The sequence below is a fragment of the Pseudophryne corroboree genome, chromosome 1 (genome assembly GCF_028390025.1).
Source record: "Pseudophryne corroboree isolate aPseCor3 chromosome 1, aPseCor3.hap2, whole genome shotgun sequence".
NCBI classification, from domain to species: Eukaryota; Metazoa; Chordata; class Amphibia; order Anura; family Myobatrachidae; genus Pseudophryne; species Pseudophryne corroboree.
The window spans coordinates 218,090,701-218,118,133 of NC_086444.1; the positions used below are offsets into that span (position 1 = coordinate 218,090,701).

At 44.7% G+C, this 27,433-nt stretch overlaps 1 protein-coding gene across 1 annotated transcript in view; it reads right to left on the minus strand.

The window, feature by feature from the left end:
- Window positions 1-12,156, minus strand: part of LOC134909186 (uncharacterized) — a 109,846-nt gene extending 97,690 nt beyond the window's left edge. Inside the window, exons 1-2 of the mRNA XM_063915814.1 lie at window positions 12,102-12,156; window positions 9,332-11,788 (exon numbers count right to left, since the gene is read on the minus strand). Coding sequence (XP_063771884.1) covers window positions 9,332-11,788; window positions 12,102-12,156 — 2,512 coding nt within the window. The remainder of the gene's footprint in view (window positions 1-9,331; window positions 11,789-12,101) is intronic.
- Window positions 12,157-27,433: the final 15,277 nt, after the last annotated feature.

Sequence of the window (27,433 nt, forward strand, 5' to 3'; positions counted from 1 at the left end):
ACATAGGACAAAATAACAGAAAACTTCAGCATGCATAACTATTCACCCCCCTAAAGTCAGTACTTTGTAGAGCCACCTTTTGCGGCAATTACAGCTGCAAGTCGCTTTGGATAAGTCTCTATGAGCTTGCCAAATCTTGCCACTGGGATTTTTGCCCATTCCTCAAGGCAAAACTGCTTCAGCTCCTTCATGTTGGATGGTTTCTGCTTGTGAACAGCAATCTTCAAGTCTGACCAAAGATTCTCAATTGGATTGAGATCTGGGCTTTGACTAGGCCATTCCAACACATTTAAATGTTTCCCCTTAAACCACTTGAGTGTTGCTTTAGCAGTATGCTTCGGGTCATTGTCCTGCTGGAAGGTGAACCTCCATCCCAGTCTCAAATGACAGGCAGACTGAAACAGGTTTTTGTTCTTCGGGAGGCTTGCCACCTAGCAACAGCAGGTGGGCTAGGCAGCAAGCCTCCCGAAAACGCTGATGGAGAGGAGAGTGAAAGAATTTTCACTCCCTCCCACATCTCCAGAGCTGGACGGGGCGCGCGCGCGCACGCACGTTACGTCACGTGCGCGCGCGCGGTCACGTGGACGCGCCTCCCAGCCTCTGATCAGATTTTTTCTGTCAGCGGACATGGAGGACTGTGTTTCTGTTTCAGCAACAGACACACTCTCTCTGTACTCCATGGCTGGCGGTTCCTCAGGGAAGAGAGCCCACAAAAGGGCAAATAACTCTTCTAATTCATCCTCTGAATCCTCAGAGGAAATTAATGTAAAGAAAAAGAGGACTTTTTCAGTCAGAAATTTCTTGTCCTCTGACTCTTCTGACATGGAGGTAAGCAAATCACCTCAGAATAACACAGGGTTATCCCCTAACATAGGGAGCCCTGCACACAAGAAACATCTTAAAAAGACAGATAAAAACAAGTCTTTTAAAAAAGGGGCCTGTTCAGGTGATAATCCCCTATTCCCCGGTATTGTCCGTAGCAGACACCCTAATAGTGCTCGAAGCAAGCACACATCCCCTGCCCGTAGCTGGCATCATACATCTGCCCGGAGCAGGCAGCAGGAAGGGACCCGTACTCAGCATAAGGGGTCACCAACAAAGAAGCCACAATCTGTCCATGAGGAAAAAAGTCACCCCCCTGCAGTGGATTGGGAATCCGAGGAAGTGACAAGATCCTCTGCATCTTCCCAGCGCGGGGAATTTAGTGACATACAAATGGCTAGAGTAGCTTTAGCGGGCAAAACACCTCCGCCTAAGCTTTACACCTCACACTGGGCACTAAAACAAGATTCAGAAGTGCAGAAATTTGCCCAGTTGGCATTTAGAGCAGCACTTATTAAAGAGGATGAACTAGTGTTACGCTCTTACACAGGGTTGCCAGATGTGCCAGCACTATTCGCACCTAGCATAGATCCCGCCCTTACTTCCATAGTGGGTGAGAAAAGATATAACGATACCACTGATCGTACTCTTAAGAAAATACAGTATAAGATAGCAGACGCAGCTGGCCCACTCTTATATGTACTGGATAAAGCGGAAAGAGAGGGCGAATCCAGTGTCTCCCTAGATTCGCTAGTGGCTTCCAAGCTTGCTCTCCTTAAGGCTATCAGCAGAGCAACGCTTATCATAGGCCAGACTTTTAATCACATCACTAATACCCGCAGGTCCAGATGGTTATCTAGTGCAGGACTAGCGGACCTAGCCCCGAAATCACTAGAATTTCCCAATTTAGACAATGCAGATCTATTTGGGCCCCAGTTTATTGAGGAAGTTAAAATCAGACATAAGGCCCGAAAATCCTTTTCTGACATCAAGAAAGGGAACGAACAGTTCAAGAGGCCCTTTCCGCAGGGGGGTCGGACTTCAAGAGCCGCAGGTCCGACCCGAGAATTTCGAGGCACCAGAAGAGCCCAGACAGGAGGCTTCGGTAACAGACCAAACGACACGGCCAGACCGTCTACCTCCAATGCCTGGAACAACTCAAAAAGAGGCCGCAATTACGGTAAGCATGCCAAGAACACACAAAACGCTCAAGGAATCTTTTACAGAATGGCAAAAGATTACTACAGACAATTGGCTATTAAAAATAATTCGAGTCGGACTAAACCTGCCCCTGATTCGCTACCCGCGACAAATAAATTACATTCCTTGTTCAAGGAATTGCAGTCCCCAGCTAGACGGAGTACTATCGTTAGCACTATTACAGGGAAAAATAGAACCGGCAGACCCAGCAGTAAAGGGCTGGGTAAGTCATCTATTCCCAATATTAAAACAAGACGGCTCAATAAGACCTGTATTGAACGTCAGAGGCCTGAACAAATTCTTAAAACCAAAAAAGTTTCGCATGGAGGGGATTTCAGACATTCCATACATACTCACAAAGGACTGCTTCTGCATAAAAATAGATCTAAAGGAAGCTTTCCATTCTATATCGGTCCACCCCAGCCACAGACGTTTCCTCAGATTCTCCTGGAAACAAAAACTATACCAGTGGACTGTCATGGTATTTGGCCTATCATGTGCACCCTACACATTCACAAGGGCTATGAAAGCAGTCATTGCCCAACTACGCCAACAAAGCATCCTGTGCATCGTGTATCTGGACGACATACTATTAGTACACCCAGATCTAGATACAATTGCCAAACACAGAGAAATAACCCTTTCCTTATTAGGAAACTTGGGCTTCACTATAAACATACAAAAATCGGTACTTACCCCAACCAAAACTCTTACGTTTCTAGGTTTCAACCTAGATACCCATTCTTTCTCCCTAGCAGTGCCGTCGGAGAAATGGGTAGACACAAAGACGTATATACAAAAAACGTCCAAAAAACACAGATTATCCCTACGCGACTTAGCAACTATCATAGGGAAAATAATCGCAATGTCCCCAGGCTTTCGACACGTACCCCTACTATGCAGGGAAATGCAAGGCCTTTTGAGAACACTCATTCACGCCCACTACGCCTGGAAAGACACAATTTTTCTTTCCAGAAGAGCAAAGTCAGAGATATCTTATTGGATCAGTCTCCCGCTTCCTCCTCCTCGCCCCCTCCTAGACCCTCCGCCTTCAATGACGATAACCACAGACGCGTCTTTGACAGGCTGGGGGGGATTCTCTCGGGAAAAAGCAGTCAGGGGAACTTGGTCAATAGAAGAATCCCAGCTACACATAAATATATTAGAGCTACGGGCAGCGAAATTAGCCCTGAAAGAGTTAGTTCCCACCCAAATGAAGGACTCCTCTATTCACTTATGCCTAGACAACACGACCGCAGTGTCATACATAAACAGAATGGGGGGTACCAAGTCAATATCGCTATGCAGGGAAGCCCTGGACATTTGGAATTGGGCTACTCAAAGGGAGATACTCCTCCTTGCGTCATACGTCCCAGGGCAGTTAAACGAGCTAGCAGACTCCTTGTCCAGAGACAAACTTTCTCTAGATTCTGTAACCCTGAAGAGCAAAGTCTTCAAAACAATAACACAAACATTCGGGAAACTAGAGATAGACCTATTTGCCAGTCCCACAAATGCTCAGATTCCCCAATTTGTGTCCAGAATATGGACAGCAGGAGTATGGAGGATGGACGCAATGTCCTTCCCATGGACAGACATACCTCACCCATACGCCTTTCCTCCCCCGGCACTCCTTCTAAAAGTACTCCAGAAAATCAGGGAAGACCGGGTACCCCACATAGTTTTAGTATACCCAGTCTGGCCATCCAAAGTATGGTTCCCTTTGATCAGCCAACTACGCAAAGGCCCCAAAATTCCCCTGTGACTATCCAGGGAGTGTTTCCAGGGAACTCAGGACACACTAGAGACCCTACCCCAGTGCATGTGGATGGCAATATTACTAGGCTGTTAACTGACCTCTCTTTAGCCTCCCCAACAAGAGCCCTAATTAATGCATCCTTAAGACCTCGTACAAGGGCCAGATATTGCACAATAATTAAAGAATTTGAAACATGGCAATCACAACAGATTATTCCTGTTCAAAGCTCCCTAATCCAATTAGCTCTAGACTTTCTAGCTTCTAAATTCCAAATGGGTCTAGCTTCGGCCACTATAAGGTCATACGGCTCGGCTTTAGCCATCATAATCCCAGACTTAACAAGCAACAAATTATACCTACGCCTCCTAAGAGGAATTCACCTCTCTAGACCCATGCTACCAAAGTACTCAAACACCTGGGACATAGAGCCTTTCCTCTCCTTTCTGTCCTCCTGGAACTCAGACACTGATATCAGCCTACTAACTCGCAAATTAGCATCCTTACTAGCTTTGGCTATAGCTGCTAGAGGGGCAGAACTCACCCTCATACACACCTCAGATCCTTGGCTTTCACTCACACCCACGGGATACCATATCATACTAAAAGGTCACACTAACACCTCTTCCTTTAAAAGCCCAATCGTAGAATTTGACATTATCAAAGATCCTCAAGACTCATCTCTGTGCGTAGCCTCCTGCCTATCATCTTATCTATCACAGACAGAAGAATTCAGAGGCGACATAACACAACTCTTTATCACTTGCAGAAAACCATATCGACCAGCTAGACCCTCAACAATTAGGGGGTGGATAGTGGCCTCTATGAAAAAGGCAGGCATTGATACAAATCATTTCAAAAGCCACTCCCTACGGGGAGCCGCCGCAACTAGAGCGGCTGCCAAAGGCATTCCATTACAGTCCATCATGCTAGCTGCAAGATGGTCCTCCGCTCGAACCTTTTACTGGAGACCAACAGACTCGCAAAAAATCGAGTTCCTCAGAGCAACCACCAGGTATGTGGTAGTCTGCCCACCTGCTGTTGCTAGGTGGCAAGCCTCCCGAAGAACAAAACACTAGTTTGCAGGAATCTATGACCTGCAAACTGGATTTGTTCTAGGGAACAGGATTGCCACCTAGCAACAGCTCCCACCCAACCCACCCTCAGCGTCGCTAGGGCTGTTGTTTCCTCTAAAGAACTCTCCAGATGATAATTTCCTGCTCTCTCCTATTTCCTTAGGCGCACCCAGAGACCAGAAGAAGCCGCAAGCAGCTGCCAATAAGGAACAAAAGTAGACCCCTTTCCGCCTTGGACATGTTCACCTGAAAGTTACGACATTTCTTCCAGTTTGAATTTCGCTTCTCCGCTACTAAACCTAGCGGACAGTTTAGACTGTTACCTTTCCCCACTTTGTTTAGGGGGATGTTATGACTCGAATGTTAAATAAACTAACTTTGGTTTTCAACACGTCTTGCGTGACTTTTTCACACAATAATCCAGACATAGCTGGTAAAGCACTGGAGTTACGCAATATAACCCATGTTTTTGGAGACTGGTTTGTCACCAGCGAGCTTCCGAAAAAATCTGATCAGAGGCTGGGAGGCGCGTCCACGTGACCGCGCGCGCGCACGTGACGTAACGTGCGTGCGCGCGCGCGCGCGCCCCGTCCAGCTCTGGAGATGTGGGAGGGAGTGAAAATTCTTTCACTCTCCTCTCCATCAGCGTTTTCGGGAGGCTTGCTGCCTAGCCCACCTGCTGTTGCTAGGTGGCAATCCTGTTCCCTAGAACAAATCCAGTTTGCAGGTCATAGATTCCTGCAAACTAGTGTTTGCTCCAGAATATCCCTGTATTTAGCACCATCCATCGTTCCCTAGTCTCGAAACAGTTTACCAGTCCCTGCTGCTGAAAAACATCCCCACAGTATGATGCGGCCACCACCATGTTTCACTGTGGGGATGGTGTTCTTGGGGTGATGCAGAGGCGGAACTACCGGCAGTGCAAGCAGTGCGTTGCACTGGGGCCCGCCTCTGTCCAGGGGCCCAAGCATGTAATGAGTCAAACTGACTCATTACATGCCGCTGTGCGCTGCGGGCAACCGCTGCCCGCAGCGCACAGCCGCCCGGAGAGGAGAGGAGCAGCGGCACTGACGGGGGAAGGAGAAGGAGGGAGGTGAAGGAGGGAGCCGCAGCAGCGCTTTGTTACTGGTGGAGGCGCTGCTGCTGCCCCTCTGCTTCACTATAGGCTGTCTTCCGAGAACAGCCTATAGGGAAGCAGAGGGGCAGCAGCAGCAGCGCCTCCACCAGTAACAAAGCGCTGCTGCGGCTCCCTTCTTCACCTCCGTCCTCCACCTCCTCTACTGCTTTGGGAATCGTCTGACGCGGCTGCACCGAGGAGCCTGAGCCGGCGGAGAGGGTAAGTATAATTCTTCTTTCTTTCTTTTTCTCTTTTTCTTTCTTTCTTTCTCTTTCTTTCTTTCTTGGGCCTGCCTGCCGCTATGTGTAAAATGGGGGACTGCCTGCAGCTATGTGTAAAAAGGGGAATCAGCCTGCCGCAATGTGTAAAAAGGGGGGACTGCCTGACGTAATGTGTAAAAAGGGGGAATCAGCCTGCCGCAATGTGTAAAAAGGGGGGACTGCCTGACGTAATGTGTAAAAAGGGGGAATCAGCCTGCCGCAATGTGTAAAAAGGGGGGACTGCCTGCCGCTATGTGTAAAAAGGGGTAATCTGCCTGCCGCTATGTGTAAAAAGGGGTAATCTGCCTGCCGCAATGTGTAAAAATGGGGAATCTGCCTGCCGTAATGTGTAAAAATGGGCCAGCGGTCTGCCGTTATGTGTAAAAAGGGCACGCTGTCTGCCGTTGTGTAAAAATGGCACGCTGTCTGCCGTTATGTGTGAAAAGTGCACGCTGTCTGCCGTTATGTGTAAAAAGGGCACGCTGTCTGCCGTTATGTGTAAAAAGAGGAATCTGTCCGCTGTAAGGTGTAAAAGGGTCTCTACCTGGTTTAGTGGTGCTACTGTGCGGCGTAATTTGAATAATGGAGACTACTGTGTACCGTTTTATGAATTGGTATTATTTTGTGGCCACACCCCTTCCCCACGAAGCCACGCAGCAGCTTTTTCTGATTTAATTGATATGCGGCATGCCTATATACTGTGTGCGACTGTGGCTGTATCTGCATACAAAATGCTACACACAAAATATAGGCATGCTGCATATCATTTTAATCAGCAGAAGCTGCTCATGCCCCTAGGCATATCAGATGCCCTAGGCAATTGCCTTGTTTGCCTATGCCTAGGGCCGGCTCTGGGTTGGTGTAATAAGTAAGAAAATATATCTTTCTTATATAGTTTCCTAAATTCTAAAGGTGTATCATATAATGTGCTCATAATATTTAATTTTATTTCCTTTTAACTTCCCACTTGATGCTAGACATGCCCACTATCTGGAAAGTCTTGGGGAGAGGGTGCTGCTGCTATGGCCCATGGCTAGACCTTACACCTTAGGTCTTAGTGGGGCCACTAGTACAAATTTTTCCAGGGCCGCTTTTTGTTCCCAATCCGCCCCTGCATATACCCCATAATCTCATCATATCAGCCCCACCCCATAGATCTGAAAAAAGTGGCAGTATGCCGGGCGGGTGTGGTATAGAAGCTCTAAAGCAGGCATGTCCAAACTGCGGCCCTCCAGCTGTTGAGAATCTACACATCCCAGCATGCCCTGACACAGCTTTAGCATTCTCTGATAGCAAATCTGTGTCAGGGCATGCTGGGATATGTAGTTTCACAATAGCTGGAGGGCCGCAGTTTGGACATGCCTGCTCTAAAGCAATTAAATAGATAGTCATTAGGTCGACCCTATATGGTCGACATGCATCATCTGTGACCACAATCACAGTAAACGTGTACCCTCGTGGACTCACTTCGGTACAGGCAAGGTTACTGCTCCCAATCGTAGTCCACGTGGTTAAATCAAGCAATTGTTGCACAATATGTGAAAACCCCAGACAACTTGTGTCGACTATATATGTGTCGACCATTGTCATGTTGACCTTTTAAACCTGTTGACCTTTTGTACCTGTTGACCTTAAGCATAGTTTACTTTTTACCTGTCAACCTTTTGAGCCTGTTGACCTTTTGATGATGTCGACCACATGGTGTCGACGCACTGACTGTTTATCTAGACACTATCAATCTATACCTTGCCGGGCAAGGCTCTGTCTCAGGAAAATAATTTGGTTTATCATGGTGGGTTTCTGGGTGGATTTCTGCTTGTGCCACTGCACAGAGGGGGTAATTCCAAGTTGATCACAGCAGGAAATTTTTTAGCAGTTGGGCAAAACCATGTGCACTGCAGGGGAGTCAGATATAACATGTGCAGAGAGAGAGAGATTTGGGTGTGGTGAGTTCAATCTGCAATCTAAATTGCAGTGTAAAAATAAAGCAGCCAGTATTTACCCTGCACAGAAACAAAATAACCCACCCAAATCTAACTCTCTCTGCAAATGTTATATCTGCCCCCCCCTGCAGTGCACATGGTTTTGCCCAACTGCTAAAAAATTTCCTGCTGCGATCAACTTGGAATTACCCCCAGAGTTCTAACATTTGCTATCTACTCTTTGTAAAGTGAGGCTAAACTCATACTGTACCTTCATTTTCTCTTACTTCAGTATTTACAGTTACTAACACTTGGTTTTAAAATGATGCATGCTCCCCTCCTATTGATCCAACAAATTACTTTTTCATTGGATGAACCATCAAATTCAGTAAACACTTGGCCTTACAGTAAAGTGACTAAATTCTATTGAGCTGATAGTCTGCAAACTGCATCAGATCCCCAATGGCTAACAGACTGATATTACCCCTGTAATTGTGGGAAAATATTGGGAATTATGAAAACAATTTTTTTCCTAATTATTGATTTTCAAGTGTGTTTAAATGGTATCCGGACTCCAGGTCGACAGCACAAATGTCGACACACCTTAGGTCGACGCCAATTGGTCGACACACCTTAGGTCGACATGGACAAAATGTCGACAGGAACAAGGTCGACATGGAAAAAGGTCGACGTGAGTTTTTCACGATTTTTTTCTCTTTTTGAACCTTTTCATACTTAACGATCCACGTGGACTATGATTGGAACGGTAAAGTGTGCCGAGCGAAGCGGTAGCGGAGCGAAGGCACCATGCCCGAAGCATGGCGAGTGAAGCGAGCCATGCGAGGGGACGCGGTGCACTAATTGGGGTTCCCGGTTACTCTACGAAGAAAACGACACCAAAAAAACATAAAAAACTCATGTCGACCCTTTTCCACGTCGACCTTTTGTCCATGTCGACATAAGGTGTGTCGACCAATTGGCGTCGACCTAAGGTGTGTCAACCTTTGTGCTGTCGACCCTCAGTCCCAGACCCGTTTAAATATTCAGGTGACCTCAAGAAATCTCAATAAAATGCAATTTTTTAAGCATCCCTTTTACACAAATACATTGACAACACACAGTTGTGGTTTAAAATGTACTAATGCCATACAAAAAAAGTAATCATGATTATTAATTACCTTTTTTATTCACCATCTCTTTTGGTATTTCTGTTTTCTCCAAATATTCTTCTACTCTTTCAGTATTTTTGAGAGAATTGTTTTCAGATTCTGATTTTGGGATGCTGGAAATCTGATGGGATATTGATTCAAACGAAGTCCCGGGGACTGCACTATCTGAGCTATTTCTTGGTGATGTATTGTTGCTTTCCTCCTGCTCAGGACACACCATCTCATTTATTTCTTTCAGACCTGCATCATCAGGCATGTTGCTTTGGTCTTCTACTGATAAAAAAGGGTCAAACCTCTCAGATGTCTGTGAAGAGATATCCTTGTACACCTGTGGACTATGGTCTTCGAATGAACTAAGTATTTTGTTTTCTACATCTGTCTCTTCAACATCAAAAACAGGTGTCAATAATGAGTCTCTGTTTATCATAGCAGATTTAAACTCTTTAAGAGGTTCTCGTTGCAACCTAGAGGCTGTTGAATCACTTTCACCTTGGATTAGTACTCTTTGGTCCAGGTCTCCTGTTACAACAGTAACGACTGAGCCTCTTCTCTTCCTGGTTGTACACTCCATTTCTGAAGCATTTGACTGACTATTTTCTTTTGCATGTGAATCCAACTGGAATGTCTGTTGGAGACATTCAACAGATACTCGGCTATTGCTGTTTTTCCCTAGGATATAATCTTTTGAGGCACTATGCGATAAAGGAGTCCCTTGGATTGAAAAGCTTTTGCTTTGTAATTCTGAGACATCAAATATTTCATTATGATTATCACTGTCTAACATGTCTTCATCAAAGCCACTTTCAGTATAGTCTACACGCTCATCAGCATTTTTCAGTAGATCCTCTAAATCCTCCTCATCATCATCATCATCATCATCCATATTTTTATTTTCAACACTTATTTGCTGTGGAGAATATAAAAATGTTCTGTCCGAGGTCTCAGCTGGTGATAGAACCACAGAGTGGCTGTTGACAGAATCTATGTGAGCAACATGTGAAATGGTATTTTTATGTTCAGATGGCATGGAGTAATAGTCTGTTATTGCATTACCCTTACTTACATAGCTTGTAAATGATGCAGAAGTATGTAGTTGTCCAGGTTGGACAATGGGAATGTAAGCTTGATTTTGTTGAGCCATTGAGTTTGTCCTACATGAGTTTGACTGTTCATCCATGTCCAAAAAAGATTGCCTTACATGATTGAACTTGACAAATGGATCATAATACATTTCTGGAAATGTTTTTCGTCTCACTACTTTGGCATCAAAGGGACAATCACTTTTTTTCAAATGGCAGCATTTTGATGAATCCAAATTTATTTCCTGATAGGAAGTAAATGGAGCTTTGCTAATACTGGATTTATTTGGCTTAACTGGTTCCTTTGTGCATTGCTTCCAGCTTTTCAAGTACTGAAAATGGTGATTTTCCCTTAACTTAGCTGCAAGTTCTGCTGGGCAAGACTCATCCTTTAATTGTTTTGGCTCAGTTTCCAACTCAGACCAAGAAGATGATATTGGAGATGTGGAATATGGTTCTTTTGTAGAATCTTCAAGAAGTAAGGCATTGTCTTCTGTATTCACAAAAACACCTTTTTCATCAGCAAACTCTGCAGGAGGAGGAGGCACATCTACATGCCACTCTGGACATCCATACTTTTCACAGAATTCTTTAACTTCATTAAGACTAAAATCGGACACAGGGTATGAGCTACATGATCCTCCTGTTGATCGATAGTCATTGGTTTGAGAAAACTCACTTCCAAATACATCTTCTGCTTTCTTTTGTACTTTATCAGCTTCTATGTGAACCATTAGATTCTGGCTGACTGCTTTATATCTTACTTTAATACCTTCTCCGATTATCTCTAATTTTATTAAAGGTTTGTCACAAGTGTTCTTTTTAGGTGCTGAATTGTCTGTATCTTTTCTAGAATCTCCCAGAAAATCCCATTCCTGGTCATCATTGTTTTTACTTTGTTGGTGTTGCCTATCATGATAACTATGACTCTTCTTAAGACTTTTTCCATTCGTTATTTCAACACAAGTTGTGCAGTTTGGTGCTAGTCCCTTGTTTATTTCCAAATTTAGATGAAGACAATCAGATGTGACTTGTGCTGTAAGATCTTCCCTGTCATCTAGATGTTCAGTACCATAGTAGACTTCATTTTTATCCATCTGCGACATTGCAGATGTATCATGCAAAATGACTTTTACAAAATTCTCTGCTTTGTGAGGTGTTGATGGACTTGATGTTATTTTCCTGTCTGCTGATCTGCGTGGAACATCATGTTCTTTCTCCTTCCCGTTTCCTTCATAGTTTTGACATTGTCCCTGCGCTTCACTAGAGGAGGTACATGAATGAGAATTATAATTTGTTTGCTTCTTTTCGCTATCCTTAGAATCCAGATGTATTTTCTGATTAAATGATTTACAATGGCAACGGCAGACAAATGGCACGTGTTCATCTAAAAACACCAAAACACAAAATATTACAACCGACTATCTAACATAAAACCAAGCATGTGTCAATGACTACAGCACAATAGTCTACTATTAATAACCAAAATGGATTGTGGGATATAGTAGAAATACAGGGGCATTTAAGTTTGTATAGCAGTATAGAAATTACATTTTGCAGGGCAGCAATATTGAATTGAGAGGGTGGAGAGGTGACATTTATAGGAGTTGCTGGGGAGGTCTGCATATACATTTTTGACAAGTATTTTAAAAAAAGTAAAATGTATATTTTATTGAAATACATGTGGCTATATATCTTACATTCTTCACTGTCTGAGCTCCTCCTGTTCTTGTTTTTCCTCTTTTTTCTGCTCATTACTTCTTTGTGGTAGTGTTTATTTTTCTATCTGCAGAACATACAAAATAATGCTGCTAATTAATATTAAAATAATGTATATACAGTATGTATGTATGTAACATTAACAGATTGATTCAACCAGTCACTAGCTACAGGAGTAATTCTAGAGGACTGGAAAAGAGTGAATGTATTCCCACTGCACAAAAGTGGAAGCAAGGAAGAGGCAAGCAACTACCAACCAGTGAGCCTTACATCAGCAGTAGGGGAATTGATTGAAAAACTAATAAAAGAAAGAGTTGTAGATGATCTCAAATCCAGAAATTTACAGGATCCCAAACAGCATGGATTTACTGGGGTAGATCATGTCAAACAAATCTTATTGACTTTTTGACTGGGTGACTGAAGTAATAGGAAAAAAAAAGGGGGGGGGGGCATAGATATAGCTGAAAGTGTCTAGACTTTGTGCCTAATTCAGACCTGATCGCTAACAAGTGATTTTTGCACTGCTGTGATCAGATATTCACCGCCTACAGGGGAAGTGTATTTTAGCTGTGCAAGTGTGCGAATGCATGTGTAGCAGAGCTGTACAAACAGATTTTGTGCAGTCTCTGCATAGCCCAAGACATACTCAGCCGCTGCGATCACATCAGCCTGTCCAACACTGGAATTGACGTCAGGAACCCTCTCGGCAAACGCGTGGACACGCCTGCGTTTTTCCATACACTGCCTGAAAATGGTCAGTTGCCACCCACAAGCCTTCTTCCTGTCAATCTCCTTGCGATCGCTCGTGCGAACGGATCCGTCACACAAACCCATTGCTGAGTGGCAATCCGCTTTGTACCCGTGCGACGTGCCTGTGCATTGCGGTGTATACGCATGTGCAGTTTGGACCTGATCGCCCGCTGTGCGAAAATGAACAGCAGCAATCAGGTCTGAATTACCCCCTGTAGTAAGGCTTTTGACACTGTCCCACAACGCATACTGAAAGAAAACAGAGAGTTGTAGTAAATGGAGTGCATTGTATTTGGACTAGTGCTTTTTTAATATCTTTCTTGGTGACATTACAAATGGTATTGAAGGGAGAGTATGCCTTTTTGTTGATGACACAAGGGTATGCAACAGGGTAGACACACCAGAAGGGGTAAAACAAATGTTCAAGAGTGTGGCAACTACAGTTTAATGCAAAAAATGCAAAATCACACACTTGGGTCTCAAAAATGCAAAGGCTAAATATAGTATTAATAGCGTTATATTGGAAAGTACTGAGGAGAAAAGGGATCTAGAAGCCACTATTTCAGATGATTTAAAGGTAGGTAAGCAATTTAACAAAGCATTGAGGAAGGCAAGTCAGATGCTTGGTTGCATGGGGAATGGAATCAACGGCGGAAATAAATAAATCTTAATTCCACTGTGTAGGTCATTGGTACAGCCTCATCTAGAATACTGTGTTCATTTCTGGAGGCCATATCCTCAGAAAGATATTAATACATTAGAGACTTTACAAAGAAGGTCAACTACCCTGGAAATACTAAAAGATCTTAATATGTATAGTTTGGGGCAGAGAAGGGAAAAGGGGGACATGATAGAAACTTCCAAATATACCAAGGGTTTAACAAGGTACAGGAGGGAGACATTCTTCAAAGGAAGAGCAATATTATAATACAAGGAAATGCACTGAAACTGGAGGGAGGGAGGTTCAGGCGAAATTTGAGGAAAAATGACTTCACAGAAAGTGTAGTGGACAAGTGGAATAGCCTCCCATCAGAGGTGGTAGAGGCTAATACAGTAGAGCAATTTAAACATGCATGGGATAAACATCAGGATATCCTTACAAATAAATAAGGATCACATAGAGTTTGAAGTAACAATATGGTTATAAAAAGGGCAGGCTAGATGGGTCAAGTGATTGTAATCTGCCATTAAATTCAATATGTAATAATGTATGTATGTTGTCAGGAACCTCACTTTATCCCTGACTTTTTCTGAAGGACTCTGCGCTCTAACTATTGGTCAGGGTGCAGTAATTGAATACACTGTGCTGCCACCACCCGTGATAACATTAAAAAGGGGGTCACAGGTCCCCACAACACCTTTATGAACAATTGCACACAGACTTAGCAATATCTACATCCATGCAGTTTGGGATAACACTCCCTACTTTGGGTCTAGTACTAGTGTATAGCATAGGCTAGGAGTCTACAATCACTTCAGAGTATTGGGTTTTGGGAGCAAATACAGTATGAATAAACTAAAGAAAGAAATGCTTTATTCACAAAAAGGTACAATGCTTATTTAGAAAAGAATGCTAACAAGGAATGCTTACAAAGTTCATACAGACAAACAATCAAAATAAAAATGACAAAACATACAGTTAACAGGCAGCTAGATCTGTCCCAGAAGAAACAGTAGGAAATTGCAGAGGCTGCAGGTTGCAAACATCTATGCCAAGCATAGTGCATACCCTCAAACATTTTACACATAAAAATCGGTACAAATTCGAAAAGGGGGCGTGGTCACGGGTAAAAGTGGTGTGGTCATGCCCCTTTTCCTATACTTTCAATGGAAGTTTGGAGAGCCAAAAATCGGTAGACCATAAAAAAAGGTACTGTACCTGCCAAAAAGGTACAGTTGGAGGGTATGATAGTGTCTCCAAATCTCAACCCAGAATAATAGGTGGTCATACCTTTTATCAGCAGAGTATCACACCTGGGGTAAGGTCACATAGCTGCCAGCTGAGGTAAATAATTGAGACTGGGTACCCTCCCTGACTTGCTCATATAGCATAACTTATATTTATATAATTGGGCATAACATAAGGGTGACCATAATATCCCTTTAATCTGGGACACCTATGATTTACATAGGTTCTGTTGCTGGCTAAAACCAGGTGAAATTCAGGCTAGAGTTTAGCCATCCACAGAACCTGTGTAAATCATAGGTGTCCCAGATTAAAGGGATATTATGGTCACCCTAACTTCCCCTGTGAAATTATGATTTAGAACAGGGCTAGCCAACCTGGTCCTTGAGAGCTACTAACAGTTCACTTTTTCCAGACCACCTAGCTGGTGCACAGGTGTAGTCATTACTAACTGTCACATTTTAAAACATGTAGTGCATTCATTCCTTATCAATACATTCTACAGGTCCACAGGTGTCCTGGAAAACATGAATTGTTGGTAGCTCTCGAGGACCAAAGTTGGCTACCCCTAAACTAGAATATGGGGCGCCAATATTATGCTCTCCTATTTTACCTATAAAATGACACTACATATAATACATTGTGAGGTGGGATTGGCCTAGATACTTCATATCTTGGAAACAATGCTTCTTAGATCTATGCAACTCGCACCCTACCTACAAATGGACCAGATATGTCTCAATGGAAAATTGAACATTCATTGGGATTATGGAACTATTAATTTTACTTCATAAACCCTAACCAATTTGATGTGCCTTTAATGTACTGTAGCTACCAATGTGGGAGTCTGAACACACATGGAGCCTAATCACCCCCACTGGTCTGCTTTCCTTTCTGAGTGGCAGAGAGGATGCCCTGACAGGTAATTGGCATCTTCCTCTGAATTCAATTACCTTTGATGTAAACAGGGTCTCCTCTCAGCCTACCAAAGGATTGGCGCATATCTGAGGTAGTGCCTTTATTTAAAAAGGGAACTAAAAATAATCCTGGAAACTATAGACCAGTTAGTTTAACCTCTATAGTGGGTAAAATATTAGAAGGCATTTTGAGGGATAGCATAGAGGAGCACCTACAGGCAACTAAGTTTATTACTAAAAGTCAGCATGGGTTTGTAAGGAACAGATCATGTCAAACCAACTTAATTAGCTTCTACATGGAAGTGAGCAAGTATCTTGACCATGGAAAAGCAGTGGACATGGTTTACTTAGAATTTCCAAAAGCCTTCGATACAGTGCCACATAGGAGACTGGTCCACAAATTAAGGGAACTTGGCCTAGGAAATACGATTTGTACATGGATAGGTAATTGGCTGGATAACAGGGTACAACGAGTAGTGGTAAATGGGATGTTCTCCAGCTGGGCACCAGTAGTCAGCGGAATACCACAAGGGTCCGTTCTTGGCCCACTGCTGCTCATTATATTTATCAATGATCTAGGAATAGGCCTGGAAAGCACAGTGTCAGTCTTTGCAGACGACACTAAACTGTGTAAGGTAATTAACTCAGAAACCGATGTGGAGTCTCTACAGAATGACTTAGTTAAACTGGAATTCTGGGCGTCTAAATGGAAAATGAGGATCAACATAGAAAAATGCAAAGTTATGCATTTTAGGACAAAAAACACACTTGCATCCTACACTCTAGATGGAGAAAATCTAGGGTAACTGTGGTGGAAAAAGATTTGGGGGTGCTCATAGACAATAGGCTTAGTAACAGTACACAATGCCAAACTGCAGCAAAGAAGGCAAGTAAAGTGCTTGCGTGCATTAAACGGGGCATTGAGACTAAGGATGAGGATGTAATCTTGCCGTTGTACATATCATTGGTATGCCCACACCTGGAATATTGCGTTCAGTTCTGGGCCCCATATTACAAAAAGGATACCGGGGAACTAGAAAGAGCTCAAAGACGAGCTACTAAATTGATTAAAGGGTTAGAGACACTGGAATATGAGGAGAGGCTTACTAAATTAAATATGTATTCACTAGAAAAGAGGAGACAAAGAGGAGACATTATTAATATCTTCAAATATGTAAAGGGTCATTACAGAACTCTGTATAGGACGCGTGGGCACTCACTGAGGCTAGAAGAAATAAAATTCCATACACAACGTAGGAAAGGGTTCTTCTCCGTAAGGGGAATAAAGATTTGGAACTCACTGCCGGAGAAGGTAGTAATGGTAGACTCTGTAAATGGATTTAAAAACGGATTGGACAAAATTCTAACAGGAAAACGTATCAAGGGCTTTAGCATTTAGCATATTGACATTAAAATTATCTGGGAGTGGTTGGAGTCATTGCTGTAAATCGGTACTAAACCATTACTTCAGCATGCACATTATATTACGAACAGATTAATGCAGAATACAGGTTGAACCCGATGGGAATTTTGACTGTTTTCAACCGCACTGACTATGTAACTATGTAACTATGGTCATAGAGGTCACCAGGAATATTCCTGGTAAACTGACATGTCAGTGGGGCCTGTTTTGTGTGTTGTCATGTGGCCCCACCCCCCACATGACAGGTAGCCCACCACACTCATTGCACTGTATTGTCCCCATTCATTCTGTTATTACATCTCTGCAGTACAGCAACTCCATCCAGTGATGCTGCCATGGCTACACGGTATGTGCTGCCTATGTCGGGCCACCTCTACAAAATTTTATAGGGCCACTTTTAGTTCCCATCCACCCCTGGTCTCAAACACAACCGCAGCAAAAGATGCAAGGAAGGCTGCAACTGCATACAATCAGGCCCTATCAGGAGGGATCCCACCCCCCTCAATAGACCCCACACCCTCATCAGACTGCACCACTTCCATAAATTTTCCATGCTGGTTATAAAGACCTGACATCAATCAAAGGCCTTCCTAGACCTGAATTAGCATTGACATGCTAAAGATAACTTCCTATGTGCTAACAAATGTTTTCCTGGTGCTGTCTCTTCTGATACATAGTTTGCAAAGCCAACAGCCTAAACAAAGGAGTCTACTGATAAGTGTAAGGCAGCTTCATAACTCAGACTTAAATGAAACTTAACTTACAAGGCTCTAATATTTACATTCTCTCTTTAATATCTATGTAAGAATGTATGTGTATATATAATGTGTGTGTGCATGTGTGAATATATATATATATATATATATATATATATATAAAAACATACCTCATGCATAGTTATATATACATTATGTGTGTATATATATATATATATATATATATACAAATGTACACATCCGGCACTCTGTGCAGCAAATAAAAATGCCTGGGTGCCCTCCTTGAAATAATGCAGTTTCTGTTGCCTTCCCCACCTGTGGCTCAGGTGTGTCTGGAAAAGGACGAGAGGCGGCACTCCAAGGACTTAAAAAAACTTTTATGTGCAAAACATGGCAAGACAATAAAGTGCAAACAAACTAGAAAAACATGGAGGTCTTACGACGTTTCAAGGCTACAAGCCTTTTCCTCAGGTAAGCAAACCCATGTGGAGTGTGGTTCTTGTTGTTTTTTGCACAGCACACTCCACATGGGTTTGCTTACCTGAGGAAAAGGCTTGTAGCCTTGAAACGTTGTAAGACCTCCATGTTTTTCTAGTTTGTTTGCACTTTATTGTCTTGCCATGTTTTATATATATATATATATATATACACACATACACACACATTACATATATATATATATATATATATTACCAAAAATCCACAAAAATGCCACCATGCCTCCAGGGAGGCCGATAATAGCAGCGAGAGACTCCATTTTTCAACCTGTCTCAATATTCCTTGATGGTATTTTACAACCACTCATTTTAAAACATCATAACTTTGTTAAAGATACCACCAGCTTCCTGGAACGGATCAATAACATCGGGCAGGTACTCCCAGGGACATTGATCTGCGTTATCGATGTAAATAGCCTGTACACAAGTATTCCTCACGAGGCAGGCCTGTGGGCCATGAGGACGTTTTTAGATTGAGGAGAAAATGGAAGTTCTTAATATAGATCTATTTATGGAGTTACTAGCAATGACCCTGGAAAAAAACTTCTTCATGTTCAACGGCAAATTCTACCGCCAGAGGAACGGCTGCGCGATGGGGAGCAATGTCTCCCCATCATTCGCAAATATATTTATGTTTCAGGAAGAACAGTCGGTATTCTTTGACGACACAGCAATAGCACAGCACATACTGATGTTTACCAGGTACATAGAAGACCTGTTTCTATTATGGACTGGTGGCAGGGAAGCGTTCGAACAGCTTATGACGGTCACCAACGAGAGGCCATCGACGATTAAATATACTTACCAAGCAAGCGAGGTGACACTTAACTATCTAGATGCGAGAGTGACCATAGTTGGAGGCACACTGACAACGAGCCTATACACCAAGCCAACAGACAAGAATGTTTTGTTGAGAGCCAACAGTGATCACTCTGGGCCACTCAAAAATGGTCTCCCGAGGTCACAGATGATGAGAGCCTCAAGAATTATCAGCGACCGGTCCTTATTGGACCAGGAACAAGAATTAATGGTGACGAAGTTTGTCCAGAGGGGATACGATTACCGCAGACTGCAACAACAAAAGGCAGAAATCATGCAGATACCGAGGGAGACATTACTCAAACCTTCTGTTAAAACCACTAAAGCGGTGATTCCATTTGTTAACACTTTCAACACAGCAAGTCCAGTAATTCAAAAAGCATCTAGGGCCCTATGGCCGATCGTTTCAACTGATAAGAGGCTACCGGTATTTAAAGATAAACGTCCCAAGCTGTGCTTCTCCAGAGGTAAGAGTATAAAGGACATCATTGTGCATTCTGACATAACGGGATTTCAGAGAGAATTGGAGAGTCGACCTTCGTTTTTGACTAAATCTCCAGGGTGCTACAAGTGCCTTGGATGCACAACATGTGCCAATATGATAGTAGGATCATCTTTCAAACATCCCCACAAGGAGAAGTTGTACCAGATCAGACACGTGTTGACAAGCACAATGACCCACATAGTGTACCTGCTGACATGCCCGTGTGGTTTGTCCTATGTGGGCAAATCCATTAGAACCATGAGAGAAAGGTGTTAGGATCTCCTGCTCTGTGCTGCCACGTCGCCATGGCAACCGGGAGGCAAGTGTTAGCGAAGTAACCTGAGCGCAGCTGAAACTCCGGTCCGGGTTTTTACTGTGTAGTGGTCACAGGCTCTGTGCACGGCAGGGAATCCGGCGCTGGTTTTGTGCTCACAGTCTGTGAGGTCTGAGTGGGGCGTGGACAGCACCTGCTATATAAACCATCCTCTCAGGCTAGGCAAATGCTGCTGAATCTTTGTTTGTTAGTCAGTTCCAGAGAGTTAGCTAGTACTGTGTGACTTTGTATTTACTTGTTGCTTACTGCGAATAGGCCTTGGGATTCGGTACTTCATTCTGCCAAGCCGGACCCAGCAGTAAGACTGGAGTCAGTTGTTTGACCTGCCGGGGTTCTTTTGCTATTCTGTGAACCCAGCAGGTTTGCGGCTGTACTCTCAGACCTGCTTGCTTAATCCTCCCTCACTGTGCAGGGCGTCCAGGTGTCAGTTTAGTGGCAGTAAGCTGAACCTGTGCCCTGCAAGTGGGGGTTAGGATTGTGGATACTCTCCTTGTGTCTATATTTCTATCTCTGACCAAGGAGTTTATTCCCACACCCGTTGGTAACCCTTTGGGGTTTTTTCTGTTGCTCTTAGCAACATCATTTCAGGTGCTCCACATGTTAAATCACTACACATCGCTTCATTGTCCGCTCTATTCCATCTGAGCATTCCTGACACTAGGGAGACACCCAATTCCTGAGCCTTTGGGCTTCTCCGTTCACTTTGTGTTTATTAGTTATTCCATCACCTCCTGTGTGTATGTTATGTTATACTGTCTGTGAGTTCGTTTGCTTCGCTTCCCTCTCTGTTCATACACCGGTATACTCCTGTTAGCACTGGTGTGCGTAACATATTCAGCAGCCTTACTCCTGTTGAAATTTTGTGGGAATATGGAGCATACCCCTCAAAATACTTTGCAACAGGTGGTCGATCAGGTGCAGGTCCTGACTCGACAATTTAATGAGATGTCCATTAAAATGAACACCCCGCAGGCCGCTAGCGGAGCACCCGCAGCAGCAGCGGCAAGTTCAGGGGTTAAGGAGCCGAAAGTAAATCTCCCGGATCGTTTTTCTGGAGATCACTCGCAGTTCTTTTGTTTCAAGGAGAGCTGTAAGCTATATTTCAGGCTTAGGCCCCAGTCTTCTGGGTCGGAGATTCAGCGGGTGGGCATGGTGATTTCCTTGATACAAGGAGACCCACAGGTCTGGGCATATGGGTTACAGCCTGACTGTCCGTCGCTTAAAAGTGTTGATGATTTTTTTACGGCACTGGGCATTTTGTATGATGACCCTGACAAGATGGCTTCAGCCGAGACTCAGATTACGGTTCTTAAGCAAGGGCGACGGCCAGCTGAGGTTTATAGTACGGAGTTTCGGAGGTTGGCTCATGATACCCAGTGGAATGACCCAGCCCTTAGAAACCAGTACCGAAGGGGCCTTTCTGACCAGATAAAGGACCAACTGGTACAATATCCCTCGCCTGATAGTTTAGATCAGCTCATGCAGTTATCCATCCGGGTGGATAGACGGCTGAGAGAGCGTAGGCTTGAAAGGGAGACCGCAGTTTCCTTTTTTCCCAAGGGAACCTCAGACTCTGAGTAATATTCCGAGGAGCCTATGCAGATTGGGGCTACCCGCCTCTCCTCTCGTGAGAAGACGCGGAGGAGACAGCAGGGTTTGTGTTTGTACTGTGGGAATAAAGGTCATGTTGTAGTATCATGCCCAGAAAAAACGGAAAACTTCAGGGCCTGAGGGTGATGGGAAATATCCTGTCAGGCCAGAAGTCAGAATTTCCTAAAAAGACTTTTCTCATTCCGGTGACTTTGGAGATCCTCGGTCAAACTGTCAAGACTGAGGCCTTTGTTGACAGTGGGGCCGATGGGGTTTTCATGGACCGTCAATTCGCCCTGGAACACTCTGTTCCCTCAGTACCTTTGGCATCAGAGATTGAGATCTGTGGGTTAAACGGGGAACCATTGTCCCAGGGTAAAATTACCTCCTGCACCAGCCAAATTCCTTTGTTTATTGGAGCCACACACTCTGAAAAATTGTCTTTTTATGTGACTGTCTGTTCTTTTGCCCCATTGGTTTTGGAGTTACCCTGGTTAAGGGCCCATAACCCTCAATTTGACTGGGTCTCTGGGGAGATTCTTAGTTGGGGTAGTGATTGTTTCAGGAGTTGCTTGAGCCTTCCAGTCAGGCTCTCGCAGCTAAGTTTGCCAGGATTGCCAGGATGTTATGCAGATTTTGCGGATGTGTTCTCCAAAAAAGTTGTGGAGGTACTACCTCCCCATCGCCCCTATGACTGTGCCATTGATTTGTTGCCGGATGCTAAGCTTCCCAAGAGCAGGTTGTACTCCCTGTCACGTCCTGAGACTCAGGCTATGGCAGAGTACATTCAGGAGAACTTGGCTAAGGGATTTATCAGACCCTCACAGTCCCCAGTTGGGTCGGGGTTCTTTTTCGTGGGTAAAAAGGACGGTTCGTTGCGACCCTGCATCGACTTCAGGGAATTGAACCGTATCACGATTAAAAACTCGTACCCACTGCCTCTCATTTCGGTTTTGTTTGACCAGCTTCGTACTGCCACCATTTTTTCTAAGATTGACCTACGCGGTGCTTACAATCTAATCCGAATAAGAGAGGGGGATGAATGGAAGACTGCCTTTAATACCCACTCAGGGCATTATGAATATTTGGTGATGCCTTTTGGGCTCTCTAATGCCCCGGCAGTCTTCCAGGAATTCATGAACGATGTGCTCAGGGAATATTTGGATAGATTCTTAGTTGTTTATCTAGATGACATCCTAATCTTCTCTCATTCCCTGGAGGAACATCGGAAGCATGTACGCTTAGTCCTCCAGAAACTCAGAGACCACCAGCTTGGGGAGAAGCTGGAGAAGTGCGAGTTTGAAATCCAGCAAATCGCATTTCTAGGGTATATTATCTCCTCAGAAGGTTTCCAAATGGAGGGTTCTAAGGTACAGGCAGTCCTGGATTGGGTGCAGCCCACTAGTTTGAAGGCGCTTCAGCGTTTTCTGGGCTTTGCAAATTTTTATAGACGGTTTATCGCTGGATTTTCGTCTATAGTGGCCCCCTTGGTGGCACTCACTAAGAAAGGGGCGGATGTTGCTCACTGGTCTTGTGAGGCCAAAGCGGCCTTTGCCCGTCTCAAAAGGGAATTTGTCTCGGCCAAGGTGCTGCGACACCCAGATCCAGAGCGTCCTTTTGTGGTAGAAGTGGATGCCTCTGAGATAGATATTGGGGCAGTGCTCTCTCAGATGGGGGTGTCTGATAATCGCCTTCATCCCTGTGCTTACTTTTCCCGTAAATTTTCGTCTGCCGAGATGAATTATGATGTGGGTAACCGGGAATTGTTGGCTATAAAGGATGCACTCGGGGAGTGGAGACACTGGCTTGAGGGGGCTAAGTTTGTGGTCTCAATTCTCACCGACCATAAGAATCTGGCATATTTAGAGTCAGCGAAGCGGCTCAATGCCAGGCAGGCACGATGGGCTTTGTTTTTTGCTCGCTTTAATTTTTTGATAACATATCGCCCTGGGTCAAAAAACATCAAGGCTGATGCGCTCTCGCTGAGTTTTGCTCCAGTTCAAGAGACCACCGAGCAGCCATTGCCCATTGTGTCCCCATCATGTATTAAAGTGGGCATTACCCAGGACCTCTTGTCATTAGTCCTTAGAGCACAGGAGCAGGCTCCTCCAGACCTTTCGGTAGGTCTCTTGTTTGTGCCTCCTAGGTTAAGACAGCGAGTGTTCCTGGAATTCCATGCCAAGAGGTCGGCAGGGCATCCGGGTATTGCCAGAACTCGGGAGTTGCTGTCTAGGGCGGTGTGGTGGCCCTCGGTGGCTAGGGATGTGGATCAGTGGGTTCGGGCATGTGACGTTTGTGCCCGAAATAAAACTCCTAGAGGGGTTCCTGTCGGCCCATTACATCCACTCTCTATTCCGTCTAAGCCATGGACCCACATTTCCATGGATTTTGTGGTGGACTTGCCCAAATCCTCGGGGATGACAGCCATTTGGGTTGTCGTTGACAGGTTTTCGAAGATGGCGCATTTCGTTCCACTGGTTGGGTTGCCATCGGCCAGACGCCTGTCTGAGTTATTTATGCAGCATGTTGTGCGCCTCCACGGGTTGCCACTTGATGTGTTCTCTGACCGTGGATCCCAGTTTGTGGCCAAATTCTGGAGGGCATTTTGTTCTGATCTCCAGATTTCTGTGAGCTTGTCGTCAGGCTACCATCCACAGTCTAATTGGCAGACTGAGAGGGTGAACCAGTCCTTGGAGCAGTTCCTCAGGTGTTATGTCTCCAAGTGTCATACTGACTGGGTTGCTCATCTGTCCATGGCGGAGTTTGCCTATAACAACGCGGCTCACTCTGCTACAGGGATCTCTCCCTTCCTTTGTGTGTATGGGCATCATCCTAAGGCTAATTCTTTTGACCCCTTGGATTCCACGTCTGGTGGTTCCTCTGTTGTTTCGGTCCTTAGGGGTATTTGGAGGAAAGTGAAGAAAGCCCTTGTGTCTGTGTCATTAGTGACCAAAAGGGTTTTTGATAAGCGGAGAAGACCCTGCAGCTTCAAATTAGGAGACTTCGTCTGGTTGTCCACCAAGAATTTGAAGTTGAGACAGCCATCTCATAAGCTTGGCCCCCGGTTCATCGGCCCTTATAAGATCACCAGGGTTATCAATCCGGTGGCATTTCAGTTAGATCTGCCCCGTTCATTGGGTATCAATAAAACATTTCATTGTTCCCTTTTAAAACTGGCGGTTAGTAATCCTTCTTCCAGTGGAAGACCTTCTCCTCTTCTGATACGGGGTCAGAGGGAGTTTGTGGTTGAAAGGGTTCTTGACTCCAAGATGGTTCGGGGTCGGCTGTCATTTTTGGTGCACTGGAAGGGGTATGGCCCGGAGGAGCGGTCGTGGGTGCGCAGTTGTGATCTTCATGCCCCTAGACTGATACGCTCTTTCTTCTCGCAGTTCCCCGATAAACCCGGTGGTAGGGGTTCTTTGACCCCTTGTCAGAGGGGGGGTACTGTTAGGATCTCCTGCTCTGTGCTGCCACGTCGCCATGGCAACCGGGAGGCAAGTGTTAGCGAAGTAACCTGAGCGCAGCTGATACCCCGGTCCGGGTTTTTACTGTGTAGTGGTTACAGGCTCTGTGCACGGCAGGGAATCCGGCGCTGGTTTTGTGCTCACAGTCTGTGAGGTCTGAGTGGGGCGTGGACAGCACCTGCTATATAAACCATCCTCTCAGGCTAGGCAAATGCTGCTGAATCTTTGTTTGTTAGTCAGTTAGCTAGTACTGTGTGACTTTGTATTTACTTGTTGCTTACTGCGAATAGGCCTTGGGATTCGGTACTTCATTCTGCCAATCCGGACCTAGCAGTAAGACTGGAGTCAGTTGTTTGACCTGCCAGGGTTCTTTTGCTATTCTGTGAACCCAGCAGGTTTGTGGCTGTACTCTCAGACCTGCTTGCTTAATCCTCCCTCACTGTGCAGGGCGTCCAGGTGTCAGTTTAGTGGCAGTAAGCTGAACCTGTGCCCTGCAAGTGGGGGTTAGGATTGTGGATACTCTCCTTGTGTCTATATTTCTATCTCTGACCAAGGAGTTTATTCCCACACCCGTTGGTAACCCTTTGGGGTTTTTTCTGTTGCTCTTAGCAACATCATTTCAGGTGCTCCACATGTTAAATCACTACACATCGCTTCATTGTCCGCTCTATTCCATCTGAGCATTCCTGACACTAGGGAGACACCCAATTCCTGAGCCTTTGGGCTTCTCCGTTCACTTTGTGTTTATTAGTTATTCCATCACCTCCTGTGTATGTTATGTTATACTGTCTGTGAGTTCGTTTGCTTCGCTTCCCTCTCTGTTCATACACCGGTATACTCCTGTTAGCACTGGTGTGCGTAACAAAAGGATGGCCCTTCACAGGTCAGCGATTAAGCAAGCACTAACGGGCAAGTCATCTGAACAACCGGTGGCTCGTCATTTTGCGATGGCGGGACACTCACTCAACGACCTGAGACATCAGATCATAGATTTTGTGCCTAAGAATGCTAGGGGAGACGACCGGGACAGCAGTCTTCTGCATTTAGAATCCAAATGGATATACGAACTTGGCACCGTGAGCCCAGGAGGACTGAATGAGAAGTTCTCTTGGAGCGTCTTAACATGAAAAGCTGGTGCACACGATGGGCGACATAGCCCTTTCAGAGTTTTTGCACCAGTGAAGTACGGTGGAATGGACCGGACAGTCCAGTATTCTTATGAACACATTAATTTGGAGTTTAGATGGAGACTTATCATAATTACCTTCTTCTATACGAGTTTTTCACCGTGGCCACTCAGTCTGTGTGGTCATTGTGGATTTGTTGCTGTTTTCCTTTTTCCTCTTCGTGTTTTCTCTTTGCCTTTTCCCTTTCCAGCCATCCTCTCCCGTTTTCCCCTCCCTTCCTCTCTTTTTTCTTTCCCTTTCTTCTTCCCCCCCCCCCCCCTCCTTCTCCCTTTCCCTCTGTTTTCCCGTCTTCATATTTTGCTTATAATTTGCCTGCATTGACCATTGTCTATTTAAGAACAATAACTTCTTTGACCGGACTGCTGGGATAGGGCTTGAGATCAGTTTTTGCTATCCCCATTAGGGTTAGGACATAGTAAATGGTAGGAACTGCATAGCTGTTATTAATGAAATAAGCCGGATTCTTTAGGGGTTCCACACACACATATAAACAAATTTTAAGGCGTGCATATTTCATATTTTTCACTTTTGAGGTGCTAGCTGATTGAGTAGCCACATCCCTTCCTTCTGTCCCTGTTGTTTTCCTTTTCCTCTACACATTAATTTTTTCCCTCTCCCCTCCTATCTCCCTTCTCCCCTTCTCCCCCCCCCCCCCCCGTTTTTCCCCTCTTTGATATCATTTAGCGTTGACAAATCACAGCCTGGCCGGTTACGGTCAGCCACACAAGTAATGGTAGTTAATTTCCATAGAACTTACACACAAGAGATATAATTCAGCACACCCCTATGGGGTACACACATACTTTCCAGCCGCACTTATTTGCGGTTCACACACTAATTACCGCACTTTTGGAGTTCCCCATGTTGACAAATGGTGGCAGATACATACACGCTTTTAAACAGCTATACGACAGTGTGTAACACCCATGGACCTGAGCTCAGCCCTGCCCCCGCAGCCATAAATATGTAAATAGTTCAGACTTTTTTATCAGATGTATATACGTAGCTAATATTCTTCAAGGTGGAAGGGTTCCTATACATGAATATTTCACAACTCTAGAGGTACTTTTACTGCATGTTTTTTATTGATTGATCTCACAGTGCTAACTCCAGAACGGAGCGGCGTCCAGGTTGCTAAGGCAACCAACAGGCGCTGCATCAGTGAGGTCATCAGCAAGGGACCGGAAGTACTGCGGGAATCCGCGTCTCCGGCCGAGAACAGAGCA